The 19,871-nt window shown below is 40.6% G+C and overlaps 1 protein-coding gene across 5 annotated transcripts in view; it reads left to right on the forward strand.

Annotated features, from left to right (window-relative positions):
* Positions 1 to 4,062, forward strand: part of LOC116570487 (ras and EF-hand domain-containing protein) — a 73,804-nt gene extending 69,742 nt beyond the window's left edge. For 4 of the 5 annotated variants that reach the window (XM_032307676.1, XM_032307673.1, XM_032307675.1 and 1 more), the window contains one exon: positions 1,839 to 2,941. In XM_032307676.1, coding sequence (XP_032163567.1) covers positions 1,839 to 1,944 — 106 coding nt within the window. In that variant the 3' untranslated portion in view covers positions 1,945 to 2,941. Of the gene's footprint in view, positions 1 to 1,838 lie in introns of all 5 variants that reach the window. The other variant, XM_032307672.1, reaches the window with a different exon arrangement.
* Positions 4,063 to 19,871: the final 15,809 nt, after the last annotated feature.

Consider the following 19,871-nt stretch of genomic DNA (forward strand, 5'->3'; position numbering starts at 1 on the left):
CAGGTCATGATCTCAGGGTCCTGGGATCGAGTCCCGCATCGGCCTCTCTGCTCAGCAGGGAGCCTGCTTCTCTCTCTCTCTCTCTCTCTCTGCCTGCCTCTCCGTCTACTTGTGATCTCTGTCTGACAAATAAATAAAATCTTTAAAAAAAAAAAATCTAAAAAAAAAAAGAAAAATGTGAAAACATATAGTATAGCATTTATTAGCTGGCCTTCAGCAAGAATTAATTCCTCCCTTTTTTTTTCTCCTTCTCCTGAGATACCTTCTTTCCAACTCATAGTATAGAGGTTTTCAAAAGTTAGCACATATCAGCACATTCTAGAGTCCTGCTGACCAGTTTGGCCTCCATGGGCCACCTGAATGTGGCGAACCCAAATTGAGATGTGCTGTAGGTACTGAGTATGCACTAGACTTTGAAGACAGTATAAAATCATAAAATACTTCATTATTATTTTCACTGATAAAATGATAGAATGATAATATATTTGCTATACTGAGTTAAAATATATTAATAAAATTAAATTTACCTGTTTCTTTTTACATTTTTTTAATATGGCTGCTAAAAAACTTTAAGGTACATGTGGATTGCATTATACTTTGATTGAACAGTGTTGTTGTACTAGGAATATGCATGTTTTTAGTAGGTTCAGTTATCTGCTGCTCTGTAATAAACCAAAACGTGGTTGCCTGAAACAACTACCACTTTTTAGTTTCTTGAAATTATCAGAATTGGCTAGATCTCAGATGGAAGGTTCCTCTACTTGGAAGGTTCTTGCTTGGGGTGTCTCATGCATTTGCGGTCAGGCGGCCATGGGGGTAAAGCTGAGGCTGGGTGTCTGCCACCAGGGTCCTTGTCCTTCTGGCCACTCTGCTGGCCCTCTCCATTGAGGACCCTGGCAACTGAGAGCAGCTAGGCCTTATTAATGCTTGGCTTGGAGTCCCAGCCCACCATTTCCCCTGCATTCTATTGATATAAGCAGTCACAGAGCCAGTATTGTGAAGGGACAGCCCATAGTGGGAGCTCCCCAGGCTTGATGGGGAAGGAAGGATTGTTTGGGGGCCTCCTGGGGATGCGCTGTCAGAGTCAGGAGTGCCATTCAGGGTCTGCATGTTTCACAGGCATCCCTGGGAACACACTTGGAAAGATACTATCCCTAGGAGGTTTTCACTTGTGAAAGTGAAGATCTTTTGTCATTGTAGCCTCTAGCTCTTAATTCTAAAGGAAAGTTAGGAAGAGGTGGAAGGAAGATTTTTTTCCCTGGATTTTAAGCATTCATCATTATCTCCATGATCCTGTATAATTAAAGAGTGGTCTTGAAGTCATCATTGCTCTTGTTAAGGTCAGCAAGTACTAGTCGGCGATGGAAGCCAGGTTCCAGAGTGCTAAGGAGTGAGCTGTGCGTGCGACAGACTGTAAAGCATGTGAGACCACAGGAGAGAGCAGTAGTAGGGTGTGTGTGTGTGTGTGTGTGTGCACATGTGTGTGTTATTGTGCATGTGTGTCTCGTGTGTGCCTGCCTCGTGCATGCGTGATCATGGCCTGGTGCTCAGAGTTCAGGCGTGGTTCCAGGCCCGGCTCTGTGGCTTCTCCAGCCACGTGACCTAAGGGAACTTGCTTCACCTTTTTTTCTTTGCCTTTGTTTCTGCACATATAAAATGAGGCCCAACAAATTCACATGGTCCTCGCAAGAATGGTGTCTGGATGACATACAGCAAGTGCTCAGCCGTCTTGTTTTTATTTCTACAGAACCATTTGTGGTTTAGTTTTGTACCTCAGTAATGCATTCTCTCTCTCTCTATCTCTCTCTCTCCCTCTCTCTCCTGCCCCTTTCCCGCAGGGAAGTGAAAAAAAGGACCGATGAAGATGACAGCAAATCCATTACCAATCTGACCGGGACCAGTTCCAGAAAGTCAGCGCAGATGAAGAACTGTTGTAGTAGTTAAATCCCAAACATCCTTGGCCTGTCAGGTCAGGCCCAGAGTCCTGGGTGTCTGTGACATGTTTGCTTCTCACAGAGGCGTGCGTCCTCCAGACATGGCCAGGTGGAAGCTGACAGTGTGGGCCTCGGAACTGTGCTCTGAGATCCTTCTGGAGGCCTGGCTCTTTGCTATGTTTCAGTGAATGATTTGGGCCCCATGGTTGAAGGTACTTGTCTTGTCCTTAAAGAGTCGCAAAAGAGGACATGTAAAAAAATGGTTAAAAAAATCATATGCTCAGATCAAAGCTGTAGAAGAAACTTCCTGATGTAGATCCACGTGGTAGCTGACTTTGTAGATAACCTAAAACAACATTTTTTTTTCCAAGTATCTGTTACTAGAATACTAGTAAAAGGGGATGATCATCCTAGCTTTGCTGTCTGTGGTCTCAGATGTGTCAGCAGCCCACGATAAACCTATTTCCTCACCTGCAAAATAAGCAGCTTGGCTTTGCAAGCCTTGGCCTCTTGGATTCTGTGCACTGTAAGGAGTGGGAAGGAGACCACGATGACACACAGTTAATAAGGACTCTGGTTAGTCGGACTTTTTAAATATTGGGGCATTGATTTTTCTCATTTCTGAAATAACAGAATTTAATTGAGAAAAAATAATGTTGTAGGCTTCAGTGGAGACAGAAAAATCTATTTTTATATACAGAGGAAAAAATGTTCGTGTGACAAAAAGAAAAAAAAAAAAAGGTACTGACATCTCCACAAAGTCTGCGGTTCAAGTTTCATGTTAAAAATTCTAATGAAAATCATAGGAGGCCACATACTGGTAAAAGTACAATGCCCAGGAAAGCTGTCATTCTTCACTTAAAAATATATACCAGCCAGTCATGGCCATGGCTAGGGAAAGACAGGAGCTGGAGTGACCGCTAATGGGGATGTGGTTTATTTGGAGAATGAGAATGTTCTGGAATATATACTTTTATAATGGCTGCTAACTTGGTAAATACATGAAATAACACTGAATTGTTAAAAGGGGGAAGTTTATGAGACGTGAATTATATCTCATTAAAAAAAAAAAACATACTACCACTTTTAACATTTTGCCCAAGGAAAATGTGCATGATTGTTTCAGACCTTCCCATGATTTACAAGCATAATCCCTAATATGGTACAAATCTCTGAACTCTGTCATGGCCAGCATTTACTACCTAAAATAATGAACAGTGAAAAAAATGTTATGTATAGTTTTGGAAACTCATCTCTTCACAAGAGGTACTGTCCTTAGGAATGGGAAATCACAGTCTTTTATTTAATGTGACTAGTGACTCCTCCTCACCAACAATGTGTTGGGTCTTGCTCTCCTTCTAGAATCTGCAGTGCCTCCCAGATTTCCCCACTGAAAGGTCTCTAACAGCTGAAGGAGTCAACACCTGACTCTAGAAAAGCCTGGTTTTTTGTTTTTGGCTTTTGTTTCTCAGTGGCCTTGAACCAATTAAGTTATCCCCAACTAGAGGTTTGAACTTACCTTGGTTCATATAGTTCCAGCTTCCAAGTGGTCTTCCGGAAATACCTTAAAAACTTATTTATTATATTACATAAGCTAATAACATTCCTTTTTGTTGAATTAAAACAATTCCATGGAGCAGTTTTTCCCCTGTTTATGGTTTTTATGATCAAATCTTTAATTCCCCAGCTTCATTTTCTTTTAAGTGAAAACTGACCAGATATGTTATACACCAAGATTATAAAGAGCCACAACATCCTCAAGTGCAAATGCTTGCCTTCTCTCTATTGACATCTAGGTATTTTGATGGCAAAGTTTGATCTATCCCTGGCGACTCTACCATGCATTTCTGTTCAATGGCTTAGGTCGCACCAAGTTTACATTTTTGACCAGAAAGAGCGCCTCGCTGGTCGAATAGTGTCAAACTGAGCTGTGGGGGAGGTGTTATTTCTGTGCCTTCGTGAGATGCACGTTTTGCCACTGCTGGTTGCCTCTGCGGCATCTTTGGAACCTGGCTTAGAAAGGTTCTGTGTGTTGACATATGGGACAGTTGTTCAGGTGTTTGGTGCAGTTGCACAAAACTCTGTGAGTATAGTTGTTACTGTGTTGCCTTTATTTCCCCTCAGAGTGTCTCTCTGTATTTGTCTGAGGGTTTGTATGTAGAGTATATCCACGTCTTGCTTTGGCTTTTGTGTCTGGTTTGTATGGCTAGTACACCCAAATTGACTTGGGATGGAGATTATATAGGTGCCTTTGATAGACAAAGCACTCATCTTTAGTCAAACCTGGATAAATATTTTGGCAGCAAAATCCAAATCAGAGACATAGAGCTCTGGTGAGTAATCTTCTTTAAAGAAAAGCTACTTAGAAGCTCTTTCAGCTGCATTTGTGGGAAATCATCATTATCACCAACATTTCATTTCAGGAAGGTGTTTTCAAAGTGTATTTCTGATTAAAAAATAATGTTTTTAGCCTAGAATTAATGTGGGACATTCATATAGTCTTGTGCAACTAATTTATCTTGACTCAGTTTTTCCTTTGAGGGCTTTTAAAATCACTATTATACACTGCTCCTTTTTTTTTTTTTAATGTATCCTGACACACTGGGTAATATTTTAATTTCATCATGGAAAAGAATGTTGGATAAGGAGACATTTTTCACTGTTAACTTTTAGCCTCATGCATTTTCATAATTTATATTTTCCACTTGCTGCTTTATATGACATATGTGACATTTGATTATTTAATACCAAATGTGATTTGCATAAACTCAAGTCACACAACCCTCTTGCTGAAGATAAAATTGAGGTTAAAAGATAAATATTTATTTTCATATTTGTACAGTGATCAGCTTCAGAGTGAAGGCTTTTGTGGGCTTTTATTGTATATGTGTGTAAGAAATTTCATATGTATATATTAAGTAGGCCTCTGAGTATAGAATAATTGTTTCGTGATTTTGATTTACATGGTTTACATTTTCATAGTATCAGCCATATTTCGTTTATACTGTTTATTTCTCTTCAAACCATTAATAATTATACCATAAAATATAATTTTTATAGCAATACAAATGTCTAAGGAGCTACAAATATTTTCTGCATTGTAAATTCAATAAAGCATGCTTCTTTTGGTCTGTCGGGCTGTTCTCTTCAGCTTTACTGCAGGCACCCCTGAAGTAACTTTATTTCTAGGGTGTGCCTGCATGAAACCATGGCTTTAAAACAGTGTCTTTTCGGGCCTGGGCAGCTCCTGGTTGGAGAAAAGAATGAATATGTGGCGTTTGGTACTGTGGCCCAGCCATGTCACCTTGGCCAGCGGGGCATCAGGTCGACCAGCTTGGTGTGTGACAGCTAGAAACAGTGAGGCTTTTGTAGAAAAATTTCAGGACGTGTCCTGGCCATACTCAGGACCTCAGGGGTTAGTCCCTTTCTCTGCCACCCATCCTGCTCCTTCCATCCCCCACATGGCCCCAGCTCCTGCTCATCCCCCTGTTTTAGCTGAAACATCACTTCCTTCAGGAAGTCTTCCCTCTCCGCCCCTATAAACTAGGATGAGGCTGCCTGCTCTCACCTGTGCGGCACCCTCTTTAACTGAACAGCGTCCTTACTGCCCTTGTACTTACTGAACTAGACGTATACCTGGAGCCCTGAGCACTTCTTCCGCTGCTGCCTCCCTTCTGCTGTATTCAGTGCTGAAATGGCTGAGAAAAAATTAACTTTAAATAATGCAGGCTTTGCAGAGAGTTTCTGCAAACACACAGAGGCACATACGCAGTAGTCACGGATGGTGTAATAAGAGGCAGCATATTTTAATTGCCACAGGTCTGAGCTCAGCAGCCAGCCTGCCTGGGTATGAACCCAGCCTCATATCCCACTACTGGGGTAACAGTGAATGAGGGGCTTACCCTCTGTGTACCCCAGGGTCCTCTTTGGTAAAATAGAGATAAAAGTACCATTCTTTTTTTTTTTTTTTAAAGATTTTATTTATTTAACAGAGAGATCACAAGTAGGCAGAGAGGCAGGCAGAGGTGGGGTGGGAAGCAGACTCCCTGCTGAGCAGAAAGCCAGATGCGGGACTCTATTCCAGGACCCTGAGATCATGACCTGAGCTGAAGGCAGAGGCTTAACCCTCTGAGCCACCCAGGCACCCCCTAAAAGTACCATTCTCATGGGATGTATATAAAGGGTTTGGAATAGTTCCCTGGCACTTGGATCACCCTCAATTAAAAAAAAGATGTTTGGGGGGCACTACCATGGCCCAGTGCTTAAGTATCTGCTTCCAGCTCAGGTCATGATCCCTGGGTCCTGGAATGAGCCGCACATCTGGGGGGGAGGGACCCTGCTCAGCGGGGAGTACGCTTCTCCCTCTCCCTCTGCCCCTCTTCCCACTCATGCTCTTTTTCTCTCTCAAATAAATAAATGAAAATGTCCTTTTTTTAAAAAAGATGTTTTGAAACACCATTGATTGCATTGGTTTTAGTTGGGACCTTAGGAACCGCCATGGATGAGTAGCAGAACTCAAATTTACCAGATTACCTGGGGGATGGGGCATTGTAGAAGATTCACTTTGACATAAGTTCATTGTTTACTTCCCATATATATTCTTGATATTTCAATGGACATGAAATTGGGTATCACATGACATAGAATATTGTATAGATGGATTGAAAGAGGGGGAAATAATTGAGAGAGAAGTGAAGGTCTGAAAGTTAAAATGGGAAATCGTGAAGGGATTCCTTTCCAGGTATAAGGACCGCCATTTATTAAGGTCTATTGGATCAAGTAGTTGAAGGTGAATTAAAACACCAGAGCTCTGATTGAGAGTGTGAATGCAAATGACGGTAGACATGGTAGTGGGTAAGGGGGCTCTTGAACTAAATAAAAAGTAACCTTTATGTTTATACCATGACAGGTACCTGTTGAGAAGGATCTCCAGTGGGGTATATCCAACTATCCACAAGAGGGGAATTAATTCCCAGGAAAGCAAATTATTTTGCAAGCTTTAAAGTAAAAATTACAACTTTTCTTTCCATATCTAGATATTAAAATGTGTTTTCATAGCTGAAAATGGAAAACGGGCAAAAATGTCTCAACTCAAAATTACAGGGTCAAGTGGATTCTCAAATGCAAAATTCTAGAAATAGTTAACTAATTTCCTTTATTTTTTTCTGCATCTGTATCAGATTTATTTGTGAATTTATATTTCTTATATTTTAGTAGAATAGGGGTTTAGTTGTAATGTCCTTTAACTTGTGACCTCTCAGGCTGGCAGTTCATGAGCCATATTTCATAGCATTTGACATATAAATTTGTAGGATTTCTCTGTACCTTTGGATTTTGGCTTTCTGAAAAACTTTCCATGCAGGTTTTCTGGCACTCCCATTGCTGTGCAGTAGGGCAGAACTTAAGAGCTGGATAAAGATCCCTTCAGGGGGCATCTCATGAATAGTTCCAGTGTCATTTTAGGGGTTCTTTCATTCACCACATCTATTTTCTTTTCTTGATCAGTCATTCCAGAAACAGATGTTTTCCCTCTTAGATGAAATCCCCACACTTTCCATGATCTCTAAGACCCTCTGTGATCTGGCTTCTCCTACCTGTTTGCTCACAATGATTCTAGACACCGGGAATGGAGGGGGAATAAGGTAGACTCTCAAGCAGATTATATTCTGGTGGGTGTTGACAACAAATTTGTGAACAAATAAAGAGGATCCACATTCTGCTTCCTCCTCCCCTTTCTCTACCTCAGAGTCTACATTTCGGCTTGGGGAACTCTGTTCTCAGACATGCCTTACGCTCTCTCCCCCACCCTTTACTCAGGCTCTGCTTTCTGCCTGGAGCACTGTCTGTCTGCTCGTGTCCATTTGCCGACCTAATTCCTGTCCACCCTGGGTGTCTCAGTTCCTCCCAGCAGGTTCCTCAGACCCTGAAGTTTGAGCTAGAGCCTCTCCTCCATGATGTCTCCCTGTAGTGCCCGTCATAACATTTCATCAGTGGTTGCAATGATCAGCTGACTTGTGTACTTGCCATACTGGTTGATTTCTGCCTCCTGCAGCCCTTTAACCTTAACTGAGTCAAGTAAACTTTCTCCACCCTGGAGCATACTTCAGCAGGCTCATGACTCTTCTGGGTCCTCTGGGTCAGGGTCTCAGCTTTCCTACACCACAGACTCCTCTGAAGCCCAGGATCCACTCAGATTAATGTTTCTAATAAAGGAAACCAATGTTGTTGAAAGACTATTTTCAAGATATTTCAAAATTTTGCAATAATGCGGTATTTGCATTGTTTTATTGGCATAAGATCTGTTGATAGAGCTAACAAGCACTGTACTTATGATGTAGTCATGAATGTAAGCTGTATTTTGAGATGTCTACACCAATCTAGAGTAAATTTTGAATATCCATGGTTTTGTTGGTGGTACAGTCATAGGTACCAGTGATATTACTGCATTTTGTTGCACTTTATGTGAAATGAAATGCTAAATTTCAGTTAAGAGTTTAGTTAGTGAAAATAAACATGTAATTTTTGTCCCAAATTAGAAATATGGGCATAGTGTAAATGTGCCCATTTGGACATTGGCAATGGGCCCATGACCCTCAGTAAGAACCTCTGGCTGTGGGTAAGAAGGTATGCTCAGATGAGAATTCCCATAAAGTAATCAGAAGTCCAAGTTTGACTTAGTAGTGTTAGTCTTCTCACTGCTCCAGCTCAGGCCTGCTTCATCCTGGAAACTGGAAATGGGATAAGAGGCTTGGTTGCCCTGGTCTGTCCTGCATCCCTAATGTACTACTTACTACTGATACACTCTCCAAGGCTCCAGGCAAGGAAAGCATGGTGCTTACACCTTAGATACTGTTTTATGCATTAGCAAGATAAATATCACAGAAGAAAAGGGATGCATGTGGCCAGCCATTCTTGACTATCAGGTGCACTGAAGTTTAAGGAAAATATATGACCCTTGAAGAAATGTGTTAGAGCCCACCTCCTGCCTCAAAACTGCAGTTCTGAAACTAGCCTGATTTAATGATTCCTGTTATAGCTGTGAATACTGGCTGAGGAGGTAAGGAAGGTATAAAGCCCTTAAACCTTCAAAAGCAAAAATAAAATAAGTTGATGAAAAAACCTCCCCAGATTGAGGATAAGATTGGGTTAAGAATCAGAAATATTGAACGTTTTCTGGAGAAAGATATCATTTAAATTTTCTTCTCTCTAAAATACCATTAAAATTAGAGTCATACAGATTTTCTTTTAGATAGTTAGACCAACAAGAACAGAGGACAATTACAACAAAACTATGAAGCTGCAAAGTAGAAGGAAAATTGGGAGCTGAATTAACAACTAAGGAAGCTGAATCCTAAACCAGGAATGGGAGAAGGCTGAGAATAATCTATATTTACATTGTGAATTTCCCAAAAGGCTGAGGACCTAGGGAAGCATATGCCTCTATAACTGGTGGGAGGAGGGCAGGTGGGATAAAAGTAGTTTGAGAAGCAGTTCTATCCTTAAGTATTTTTCTCCCATGCTGTGCCACTACTATCCATACCAAAGTCCAGCGACTTTGGAGTAAAAAAAGCTGCTAGATTGGGGGGATGGATGCCAGACACAGTTGAGTGTTGGTACTATTCAAAAAATGAGGGAATTAAGTGATACTACATATTCTGGGTACTTGGTGCCAAAAGCCCACTCTGCTTTCAGGACAGTGACAACCTTTATCTTTCCAAGACTGAAAGACTTTTCCCTGGAGTATGACCAGCCACAGGGGAAGAACTTATGATGTCTCAGGTTAGACATCATTCCAGAAAATACAACCCTCCCCCATCACCCTATAGTAAAGTTCAAATTTGGCAAGTCACACCACACACTTTCCATCAGGATTTTAGCTCCCCTGAACAATCCAAGGATCACTGGATATTTGTGGCAAGTCTCTAGCTTAGAAAATGGAGAACAAATAAGACAGAAAAATAGCAACTTAGGGAAATGGAGTACATGCAGAAAAAGAAAAAAAACATGAATATATTTAGAGAGAGAGAGAGAGACAAAACTATTTGCAACCATGAAATAAGAATAAGTTACTATCAATAAAGAACATTTCAAGAACAAAAGTAAGCTCTTCAAAATGAAAAACATGGGAGCAGAAGTATAAGAAAAAGTATAGAGATTGAAAGATAAATTTGAGGAGTCATTCAGAAAGAAACACACAGAAACCAGGAGTGGAAAGAAGTCCAATGTCCAAAAACAGCTGTTCCACAAGGAGACATCAGAGAAAACAAGGTGACATGGTCAAATAATTCAAGACAAATTTCCAGAACTGAAAGGCATGACTTGCTAGATTGGAAAAGCCTATCTAAAACCCAGAAGAATGGATGGACATAGAGCATGCTGTCATTAGGGTTCTTTGCCCTGAGCAAAAACTTTCCAAGTTTGCAGGGAGGAAAAAAAAAATAGGAAACAGGAATTAGAATGGTTATACATTTTTCAACAGAAATACCAGAAGCAAAATGACAATGTAGCAATACCCATAGTTTCCAAAGGAAAATTATTTCCAAACTGTAATTTTATACCTAGCTAAACTAGGTCAGTAATAATGACATTTTCAAGACATTCAGGGTCTCAAAAACCTTCTCTTTTATACACTAAATACCTTTTCAAAGATGCTTGAGGAGAACTTGCTCCAACCAAGGAAAAGTATGCGATGCAGAATACAAGAGTTAAGACATTCAGCATAGGATGGTGTAAAGTCCGATACCCAGGGAGACAGTGAAGGAAGATCCCTGTCTGAGAGACGTCACCAGTAGTAGTAGAGGATACTGGTCCCGATTGGAACAGTGTGACTTAAGAGAGCTGTCACCACAGAGTGCCATTACATCATCTTTTTAACTGAGGACAGAATGGTAGGGTAAATCCGGCCCTGATCCTGATCTGTGTACTCCTGTCCTTGCCTTATGCTGGTGGAGTTCCTGCTTGCTGCTTCATTCCCTGTTGCTTGGACTACTGCCCATTCCATAGGAGTGTTCTCTTTTTTTTCCTCTCTTGGGAGATAGTGGGAGGCCATAGGTAGCTGGGGGCAGGGGGGAAGGGAAGGAGGGGGAGAGACAGAGAGAGAGCGAGCGCACGAGCTGTACACCTTCCTTGTGTATATTTGCTGTAGACATCCGGTACACAGCTCACACTATATCCTCCCAGATTGTCAATATTTGGTAAACCCTCTTTCCAGAAACCAACTCATCAAATTTTCAAATGATATACCTAGAAGGTTGGAGGGATAGAGGTAAGAAGGATGGAAGGAGAGAGAAAAAGAGGAAAGAGGAATGTTACTGTAATATGGAACACAATTTTAAAACATTCTCTAAATATTTGAATTTCATTAAGTTTTCAGTTACTTATTTATGTTTTCAGTTACTTATTTAAGTTTTATTTTATTATGTTTTCAGTTATTTAAGTTTTCAGTTACTTATTTGTGTTTTTATGACTACAGACAAAAGGGTCTTAACAACACTATTTTAAATTTCTTGATTAAATACTATGCTGGATGATTCAGACAATCAGAAGCAGGGTTAGACATTTGTCTTTTCCTTTCCTACCAACATCTGAACACCCCTTCTTTACCAGGAATCCCATACCATATGAATGTTAGTGAGAAACAAAACCCCATGGATCCTGAGAGAAGCTGAAAGGAACAAATGTTCCCTCTCCCCATGACCTAAAACCCAGGGTTTTAGTCTTCTCACTGTCTTCCCACCCAGCCCTGTGCTCTAAAGGAGTGACCTAGACTGAGAGTGGTTAAGAAACTCCTCACACCACAGTAATGGATCCCAGACCCTGTAGGGCATACCCTTGGCCACAGTCCCCAGGGCCTCGCTACCCTTGGTTTCTGCTTATTATCTATAATCTCCACTGAGTTCTTGAGCCTTCTTATTGATGCTTGTTACCCATGACCTTTGGATAAGATCATTTCTGCTACGTTTCAAAACTTAAAAAGAATGTAAAATGCAATTAATTCATAAGTCTTTCTAGTTTGCTTACATGTGGCATCTCTAAATTTTGATCTCAAACTCGGAAATAATTAGTTTGTTGTATATATATACAACAAACTAATTATTATATATATATATAAAATAGTTTGTTGTATATATATATAAAATATATATATATAAAATAATTAGTTTGTTGTATATATATACAAGCATCTTTGAAATATATATAGAAAATAATTAGTTTATATATATATAATAATTTGTTGTATATATATACAACAAGCATCTTTGAAATATATATATATATATATATATATAATGTCCTGTTTTCCTACTCCATCTGACAAATTACCACCAACTTTATGACTGAAAAGAACACTAACTTATTCTCATAGTTCTGTAGGCCCTAAGTATAAAAATAGGTTCCAGGGACTAAAATCAAGCTGTCAGTAGGATGTCATTCCTTCTAGTAGCTCTAGGGGATAATCCATTCATCGTCTTTTCCAGCTTTGCCAATAAAGTGACATATTTACAGGTTCTGTGGATCAGTGCTTTGGTGGACCATAATTCTATCTACTGCAACATCCACAATAATTTTACACAATTATCTTTTTCTTTTCACAGTTTGCAAGTATAAGGTGACTTAAAAAAAAAAAAAGAATGCTTGACTCCTGAATAAATTGCCTTTTAATCTTATAATTTGGAAAACCTAAATAAATAAGTACACAACCCAAAATTTTCACTAAAAAAAATGTGGGTGATTTAAAAAAAATTCCAAAATGCTCTCTGAAAATAAGAAATGAACATTTATCATTTCAAACATTACGTTTATGTAAATGACCACAACTTGACATAAAGTTGGCCAATTAAACATTGATATAGCACTGATTAGGGGGGAGTACTTTCTGAAAGTCTGGGCAGAAAGAAAAACAAAAAGGTATATTCCCTCTTCCTGAAGAATGTATCATTTAGTTGGCAAGATCACAAAAGAGGCCATCCCCTTAGTACTGGAGAAAATGGAGCCATTGGAAATTCCAGCCGTGTAGCAAAGGTAATGTGCATTCCCACAGGTTTCTCCATCAGCTACTGGGTTGATGTGTACTCTGTCCTCTTACCATTTTAGAGGCTATTCAAATGGCTGTAAACATATACGGCCCTTTGAGGAGTTTAAAACTCCCGAGATTGTAGACTTGATGGAATTTCAGTGGGAGCACTGAGCAAGTACACAGATCAATTACTAAAAACATATATCATAGCATGACCTTGTGAAGATGGTCTATCCTAAGGGGTGTGAGATATTTACCAGAGCATACCAATAGAGCATAAACCAGACCTGTGGTCTGCTCATATATGGGCAAGTCACAGAGAGGGTGTATATTTCTTATTGTTGATAGGAAAATTCATATTTCCCAAGTGTTTTCTGTGTCCTACAAGCTTTCTACATGTTTTCTCATGTTATCCTTGACAGTAACTCCTGTTTTAGCAGATGAGGAAAGGGGTGTAACTAAGCCCAGTGACTTAGCTAAATGGATCTAGGGCCTAAGTGGCAGAGTTGGGCTTTTAACCCAGGTCAGTTTGAGTCTTTCCGTGATAGTGCCCTATCTCAGACAATGTACGTCTCAAAGGTCACCCAAATTTATTGAGTCTAAATGGTCTTGAAGAAGAAAATATCTCACTTAAAAAAAAAAAAAAAAAAAAAAACTGCACAGGAACAGGAAACATCTTTTCTTTCTATTGTCTTGACTCACTGAGCCCAGAAAGAACAGATCACATTGTACTACTGGGGCTACTGTTCTGATTCAAATTCAAGAAGCCACCTGAATGCCTTTTTCCCTGTGGCAGGCCAGGACATTTAAAGTTCTTGTTTTAGAATGAGGATGGTTTGTATAAGGTTTTTCTCCCTTAGTCTTGAGTATTGGAAGCCTTCAAATTCCCATTAGAACTGGTTCTTGATTTCCCAACTGGATACCAGAAGAAACACTATCCTCTCTGGACCCAATCCATTGAGTGGATGTCCAGGATAGAATTAATGCCAGTGCTGAGAGGGATTTTAGAGCTTATCCATGCTAAGCGCCTCTGTAACCAAACCAACGTGATTTCACTCCTTGGTGAGTCAGAAACTGTGCCAGGTTGAGTTGTTACACAAAGATTCTATTTGTAGCAAATAAGGAGATCAAGGAGAATGAGAATGATTTCCAAATCTGTGATTCCCTGAGCAAGGGTGGATGGATTCCTTTTATTTAGGGTTAGGATGAATATTTAGATAGAGCAGCCTTGTCATCATATGGAGAGGCAGGCATAAGGTCATGCGTGCCCCTTAAGGAAACATTCCTGCACACACATAGTATGTTACGTAAATGCGGCTTTTGCTCCTCCTTGGGCAGAGATTTTAGCATTACAATGAGGTAAAGGTAGTTGTTGGTCTTTCTAGAGGTCACTCCATGGTCTACCTGCACAGGCGCGAGTCAGGGGTTAAGCTCAGACTGGTCTGAGTGGTCTGGACCCGCTGGAGGTTCTGTCCTGGCCGTCGCCTTCTCTCCAGGGGCAACGTCACTTTATGTCTGCCTAAGAGATACACTAGAGAGATGAGCTTAAGGAAAAATGTGGAACCAAGGTCAATGAGTACTAGCAGGTGGGCAGTGAAGTTCGTGTGTGGGGTCTAGCTGGCGACACTTTGTTTTTAATTGGTGAGGTAACTGGTGTTCAGGGATAGCCTGTGATTATCTGTGTGGATTCAGAGCAGGGCACAGAGTCCAGGTCTCCTCTCTTCAGGCCAACAGTTCAAGATTCCACACTTCCTCCTGCTTTTTAGGAATGGGAACTGAGAAATTCTTTCTTCATGTCTTCTTCTCTTTCCTTTATCCCTTCTTCCCTTCCCTTTCTTTCCCTTCTCTCTTTTTTTCTTTTCTTCTTCTTTCTGTTGGGTGCAGAGATCAGGGTGTGAGGGTGTGGGGCTCTGCTTCAAGGCAAAGAGGAGAGAAGAACTGGAGGCATATGGTCTGGTTATTAGTGACTCCCCTGTTAGGCACAGAAGTAAAATTCTTTCCCTCAAAAACAAACAAGTAAATAGGACCCTAACCTACCGTACTCTGGGTATTTAAGGCAAAGTACTCACCATCAGGTAATTTTTTAATAGTAAGCCATGTAATGGCAAAGACTTAGGAAATGAACTACTGATCTTGGCGGAAAGGACTGTGCGTGTGAACCTGTTCTATGAAGGAGTACAAATCACGTAGTGACTCATCAGAAAACCTACTCCATGTGGCTTTTTCCCCACTGACATGATACTTCAAGTCTTAAGAAAAATCCAGATTGTCCCTTCTTTTTTTCCTTCCCTTCCTTTTTAATTTCCTTCCTACTCTTCTTTTTTCTATGAAGGATGGGTTTACTTATTTTTTCTCATTAAGTCACTGTTGTGGGTTAAATTGTATCCCCCTAAAATATATGTTAAAATCCTAAGCTTTGGTATAGTGAATATGACCTTACTTGGAAATAGGGTCTCTACAGGGGTACTCAGATTAAGATGACATCATGCTTGGTGAGGCTGGTCCCTAATCCAATGTGTCTGGTGTCCTTATAAGAAGAGAAAGAGAAACACAGGGAAAACATAGTGTGATTATGCAGTCTGAGATTATAGAGATGTGTCTACAAACCAAGGAACACCAAACATTTCCAGCAACACCAGAAGCTAAGAAGAAAGTACAGGACAAATTCTCCCCTAGAAACTTTAGAGAAAACATGTCCCTACCAACACCTTGATTTTGAACTTCTGGTCTCCAGAACTGTAAGAGAATAAACTTATATTGTTTTAAGTCACCTAGTTATGGCAATTTATTACAGTTGCCCTAGGAAAATAATGTAGTCACCAAACATTTCTAGAATTCCTGCTATAGCCAGCAGCATTGAGTGGGGTATGTGATGGGGAGGAGAGAAAGAAACAGGTGAATATGATACAATTTTTTAGCCTCTAGGAACTCACAGTCTAGCAGTGAAGTTAGGAAGCTTTGTCATGGCCCCATCCAACCCACAAGGATATCCACTTTTCAGAAGACGCCATCAAGGACAGGTGATACCTATGGTGACATCTTTGTGTTACACTTTCAATGCAGGGGATTGATCCCAGGGAAAACTGTGAGGAGAGGAAATGTGAGTAAGTCTTTAGAATCAAGCAGTAATTTCAATTGGCGTCAGAGAGCTGAACGCCAAAATTTTAAATTATTAAAAGAATGATTGTGATATTGAGTGTTCTGTTTTGGGTTATTTTGGGGTCTGTGGCCAAGGTGAATAAAACTGAATAAATCAAACAGAAGAAGGTAGGAAAGTTCTCTGAAATACTTCTAGTCAGGATTCAAGAGGAAAATATGGTGCAGAGATCATTGGCTCTCAAGGACCTGAATATACATACTCTTTGACGTGAAAGTTTCCCTTTTACAAATCTGTCCACACTCCTGCAGAATGCCTACCATTGTGACAATATCTGCTGTAGCGAAGTTTGGAATGGGAACTAAATACACATTTTAAAAATGGGGAAATAAATTATGGAGTGCCTGTACAATGGAATATTACGTAGCCTTCTAGAAGAATGACCCAGCTCTGCATATACAGCCTTGAACCATTTCTAAGACATCTTTAAGTGAAAAAGAAAGAGACTGATACATATATATGGTTTGTGATATATACACACATGCTTAAATAGGTACAGGCTACCTGTGGAAAGATCCAGAAGAAAATCAGCAGAAGAAAATTGGGGAGCTAGGAGACATGGGTGAGAATGAGCTTACCCCTCAGTATACCCTTTGGAGCATTTTGAGGTTTGCTTCATGGGCATTACATTACCCATTAAAAAAAAAAAAAATCACGGGCGCCTGGGTGGCTCAGTGGGTTAAGCCGCTGCCTTCAGCTCAGGTCATGATCTCAGGGTCCTGGGATCGAGTCCCGCATCGGGCTCTCTGCTCGGCAGGGAGCCTGCTTCCCTCTCTCTCTCTCTCTGCCTGCCTCTCCATCTACTTGTGATTTCTCTCTGTCAAATAAATAAATAAAATCTTTAAAAAAAAAAAAAATCACAAAGCAAAAAGAAAACTCATCCTAACAAAATACTGGTGGTCTTGGTGTTGGCAAAAATGGCCCTTCTGCCCAACAATTCCAATCTGCTTGGCTTATCTCCTTTGGCTTGTTGGCATTTTGGATCCTCACTCTGGCTCTCTTGACTCCCAATACCCACCACCAGCCTCCTTTGTCCTGACAACCCACTTTAGACAGACTCCTCTGGCTTCTATCTCTGGCACTTCTCCTGGGCATGGTGCCGTTAATGCTCTCTGGCTTGCTGGAGCTCAGCTTGCTGGAGCCCGCCAACTCCTGGTCAGGCCAGCCAGGTCACTAGACAGCATGTACCTGGCTGCAGACACTACCTAGGTACGAGAAGGGAATGGTCTCCATGGTTGGTTGTCCATTGTCTGGGTGTAGTAGAGCAGCTGCCTCTAATGACATGTCACCCTTCGGTTGACCCAGAATATGTGGTTCCTTCATTCACTTATTTCCTCATTGGTTGATTTGTGGGTTCTTTTGTTCATTCTTTTGTTTATTCAATACTTCTGAACCTGATAGATAATATTAGGGGTGTGCCAGGGGAAAGATTTCATAGCCCTTTACTTTCCTTTCCTCCAACCCCATGGATAATTTAGATTTTATTATGTCTTCATAGCATGAGATTTAATAATTAAAGCAACTGAACATGTTGTATGCAGACTGGCAGCTTTTGGGAATTACAATTAAATGACCTCCCTTTCACCCTCACCAGAAAGGATCTAAAAGGTACAACAAAGAGACATTTAGTTTAATGACATTTGCAGATGAGCCTTATTTCCCTTGGCTGAAAAAAAAAAATTTTTTTTTTGAACCAGTAAAATCCTTTTTATTGAAGCTTTTTAGTGTTCCAGTTCTCCCAGAGGACATCTTAGGGAGAACAGTGAATGCCTGTAGGCAATTGACCACTTTCCATCTTCAGCCACCAGGGATCCTGGGTGAGGTTAGAAGTGCTGCCAGGAACTCCATCAATATTGAAAATGCCTCTGGCTTGATTAAGCTTCGGAAATACCTTCATTGATCCTATTCAAATATTTATTGAACATCTCCCTCAGACAGGGTATACTAATTCACCTCAGAAAAGTCACCTTTGCCCAAGGCCCGAGAGGGGAAGGCACACACGTACACGGGGCAGGAAAGGGAAATTCCTGGTGGGGTGACTGAAGAATGGGCTGGCTTAGCTCCAGGGAAGGATCCAGTGGTAAAAACCATTAGGTGCCCGGACACTGATAAGGCTTATCGCTGCTGTTATCAGAGGTGTTCTGATCTGAATGGTCATCCAGGCAGTAAAGGAAAGCTCCAGAGTGGCAGCCAGAATGGACCTCAGGAAGTCAATGGCTTTCATGAGTGGAGGAACCATGTTGAACAACCTCACAGAAAAAAGCAGCAGGTTTCTTGAGTTGCCTGCCCTATAGAAAGTGTTCTTTATTGAGTTAGTTTAATAGTATAGTACAGACTCTGAGGACAGACCAATTACCTGGGTTTGTTTTCAGGCTCTCCCTGTAAGTTTGCTTTACTTCTCAGGACCTTACTGTCTTCATCTGTAAAATGGGGATGTGAGAGTCCGCACCATGTAGGCTTGTTTGAGGGCTAAATGAGTCAAGTGCTAAAATAGTTAAAGTACTTGAAAATGGAAACAGTTATTTTAACTGTGCCCTTCTGAAAATGACCATGTCTTCCAATGAGTGGAATTATTAATTTGCCTAATTTTGAATTTTGTACTTGTAGGGGTAATAAGCTTTTTGTGTTGTAAAATACATTTTCCCCCCTTTTGTGGCTTTTCTCTGTTGTCCTTTTGACATCACTTTTTGATCTCAGGCAGATGATATAAATGGCATATGATGATATAAATGGATATAAATGTATATAAATGGATATAAATGGGTCGTCCCCAGAATTAGAACATAGATGTGTCTCTTAAATTCTAAGAGGTGCCATCATTATTGGCTTAAAATGTCACAAAGGGGTTGCAACTGAAAATTCGTGAGCTCTTGAATGATTTGTCTTTGTTTCTGCCTGTCTCATATGGAAAGTATCATTGAGGGGCGCCTGGGTGGCTCAGTCAGTTTAATGTCTAACTTCAGCTCACCTCATGATCCTGGGGTCCTGAGATGGAGCCCCACGTTGGGCTCCCTGCTCAGCAAGGAGTCTGTTTCTCCCCCTCCCTTTCCCCTCCCTTTGCTCTCTTGCACTCTCTCAAGCTAATAAATAAAATCTTAAAAAAAAAAACAGACAGTGTCATTGATAATGTTGACTAAATCATTATCTTTCCCCAATCCTGTCAAAATGATCTTTTCCCTGAATCTGTGTGTTCCTTGTATTAATCAGTTGAAAATAACTTCCAACATTTATTCAAAATGTTTAGCATTGTATATAAGTTGACATTGCCTGAGGAGAAAGAATTTCCAGTTTGTCTTCAAAATCATAACAATTAAGAATATTCCCGTCAAACTCTCATTTGCTGAATTTAGGCTGTCACCAAGTCATCATTGGCGTTGTCCTTTCCATCCCCTCAGTACACCTCCTGGCTTCTGAGTCAAGCCTGAATAAGTTCTGAATAAATTTTATTTTTGCAATTGAATTGTAGTTCCGACCATATGGACCTATTCAGACTCTGTAACAATCCACTTCCAAATGATTTTCTGTCAATTCAGTTCAAGTTGCAAATCAAATGTAACCGTTGTGCTAAAAATAACTGTTGAGAGAAAAGCATTTCCCAAGTGCAAGTTGCAAATATGACTTAAAGGGGCTCCCTCTTCAAGCAATAATTTTTCACTGAAAGCCCACAGGGTCATGCTCCGCCCCCCGCCCCCCGCCCCCCTCCCCAACCAGGTATTTTGTTTCAGTTCCTTGAGCCAGCAGAGTGCAGTGGAGAAAGGTCCCC

The sequence above is a fragment of the Mustela erminea genome, chromosome 12 (genome assembly GCF_009829155.1).
Source record: "Mustela erminea isolate mMusErm1 chromosome 12, mMusErm1.Pri, whole genome shotgun sequence".
In the NCBI taxonomy this organism is placed as follows: Eukaryota; Metazoa; Chordata; class Mammalia; order Carnivora; family Mustelidae; genus Mustela; species Mustela erminea.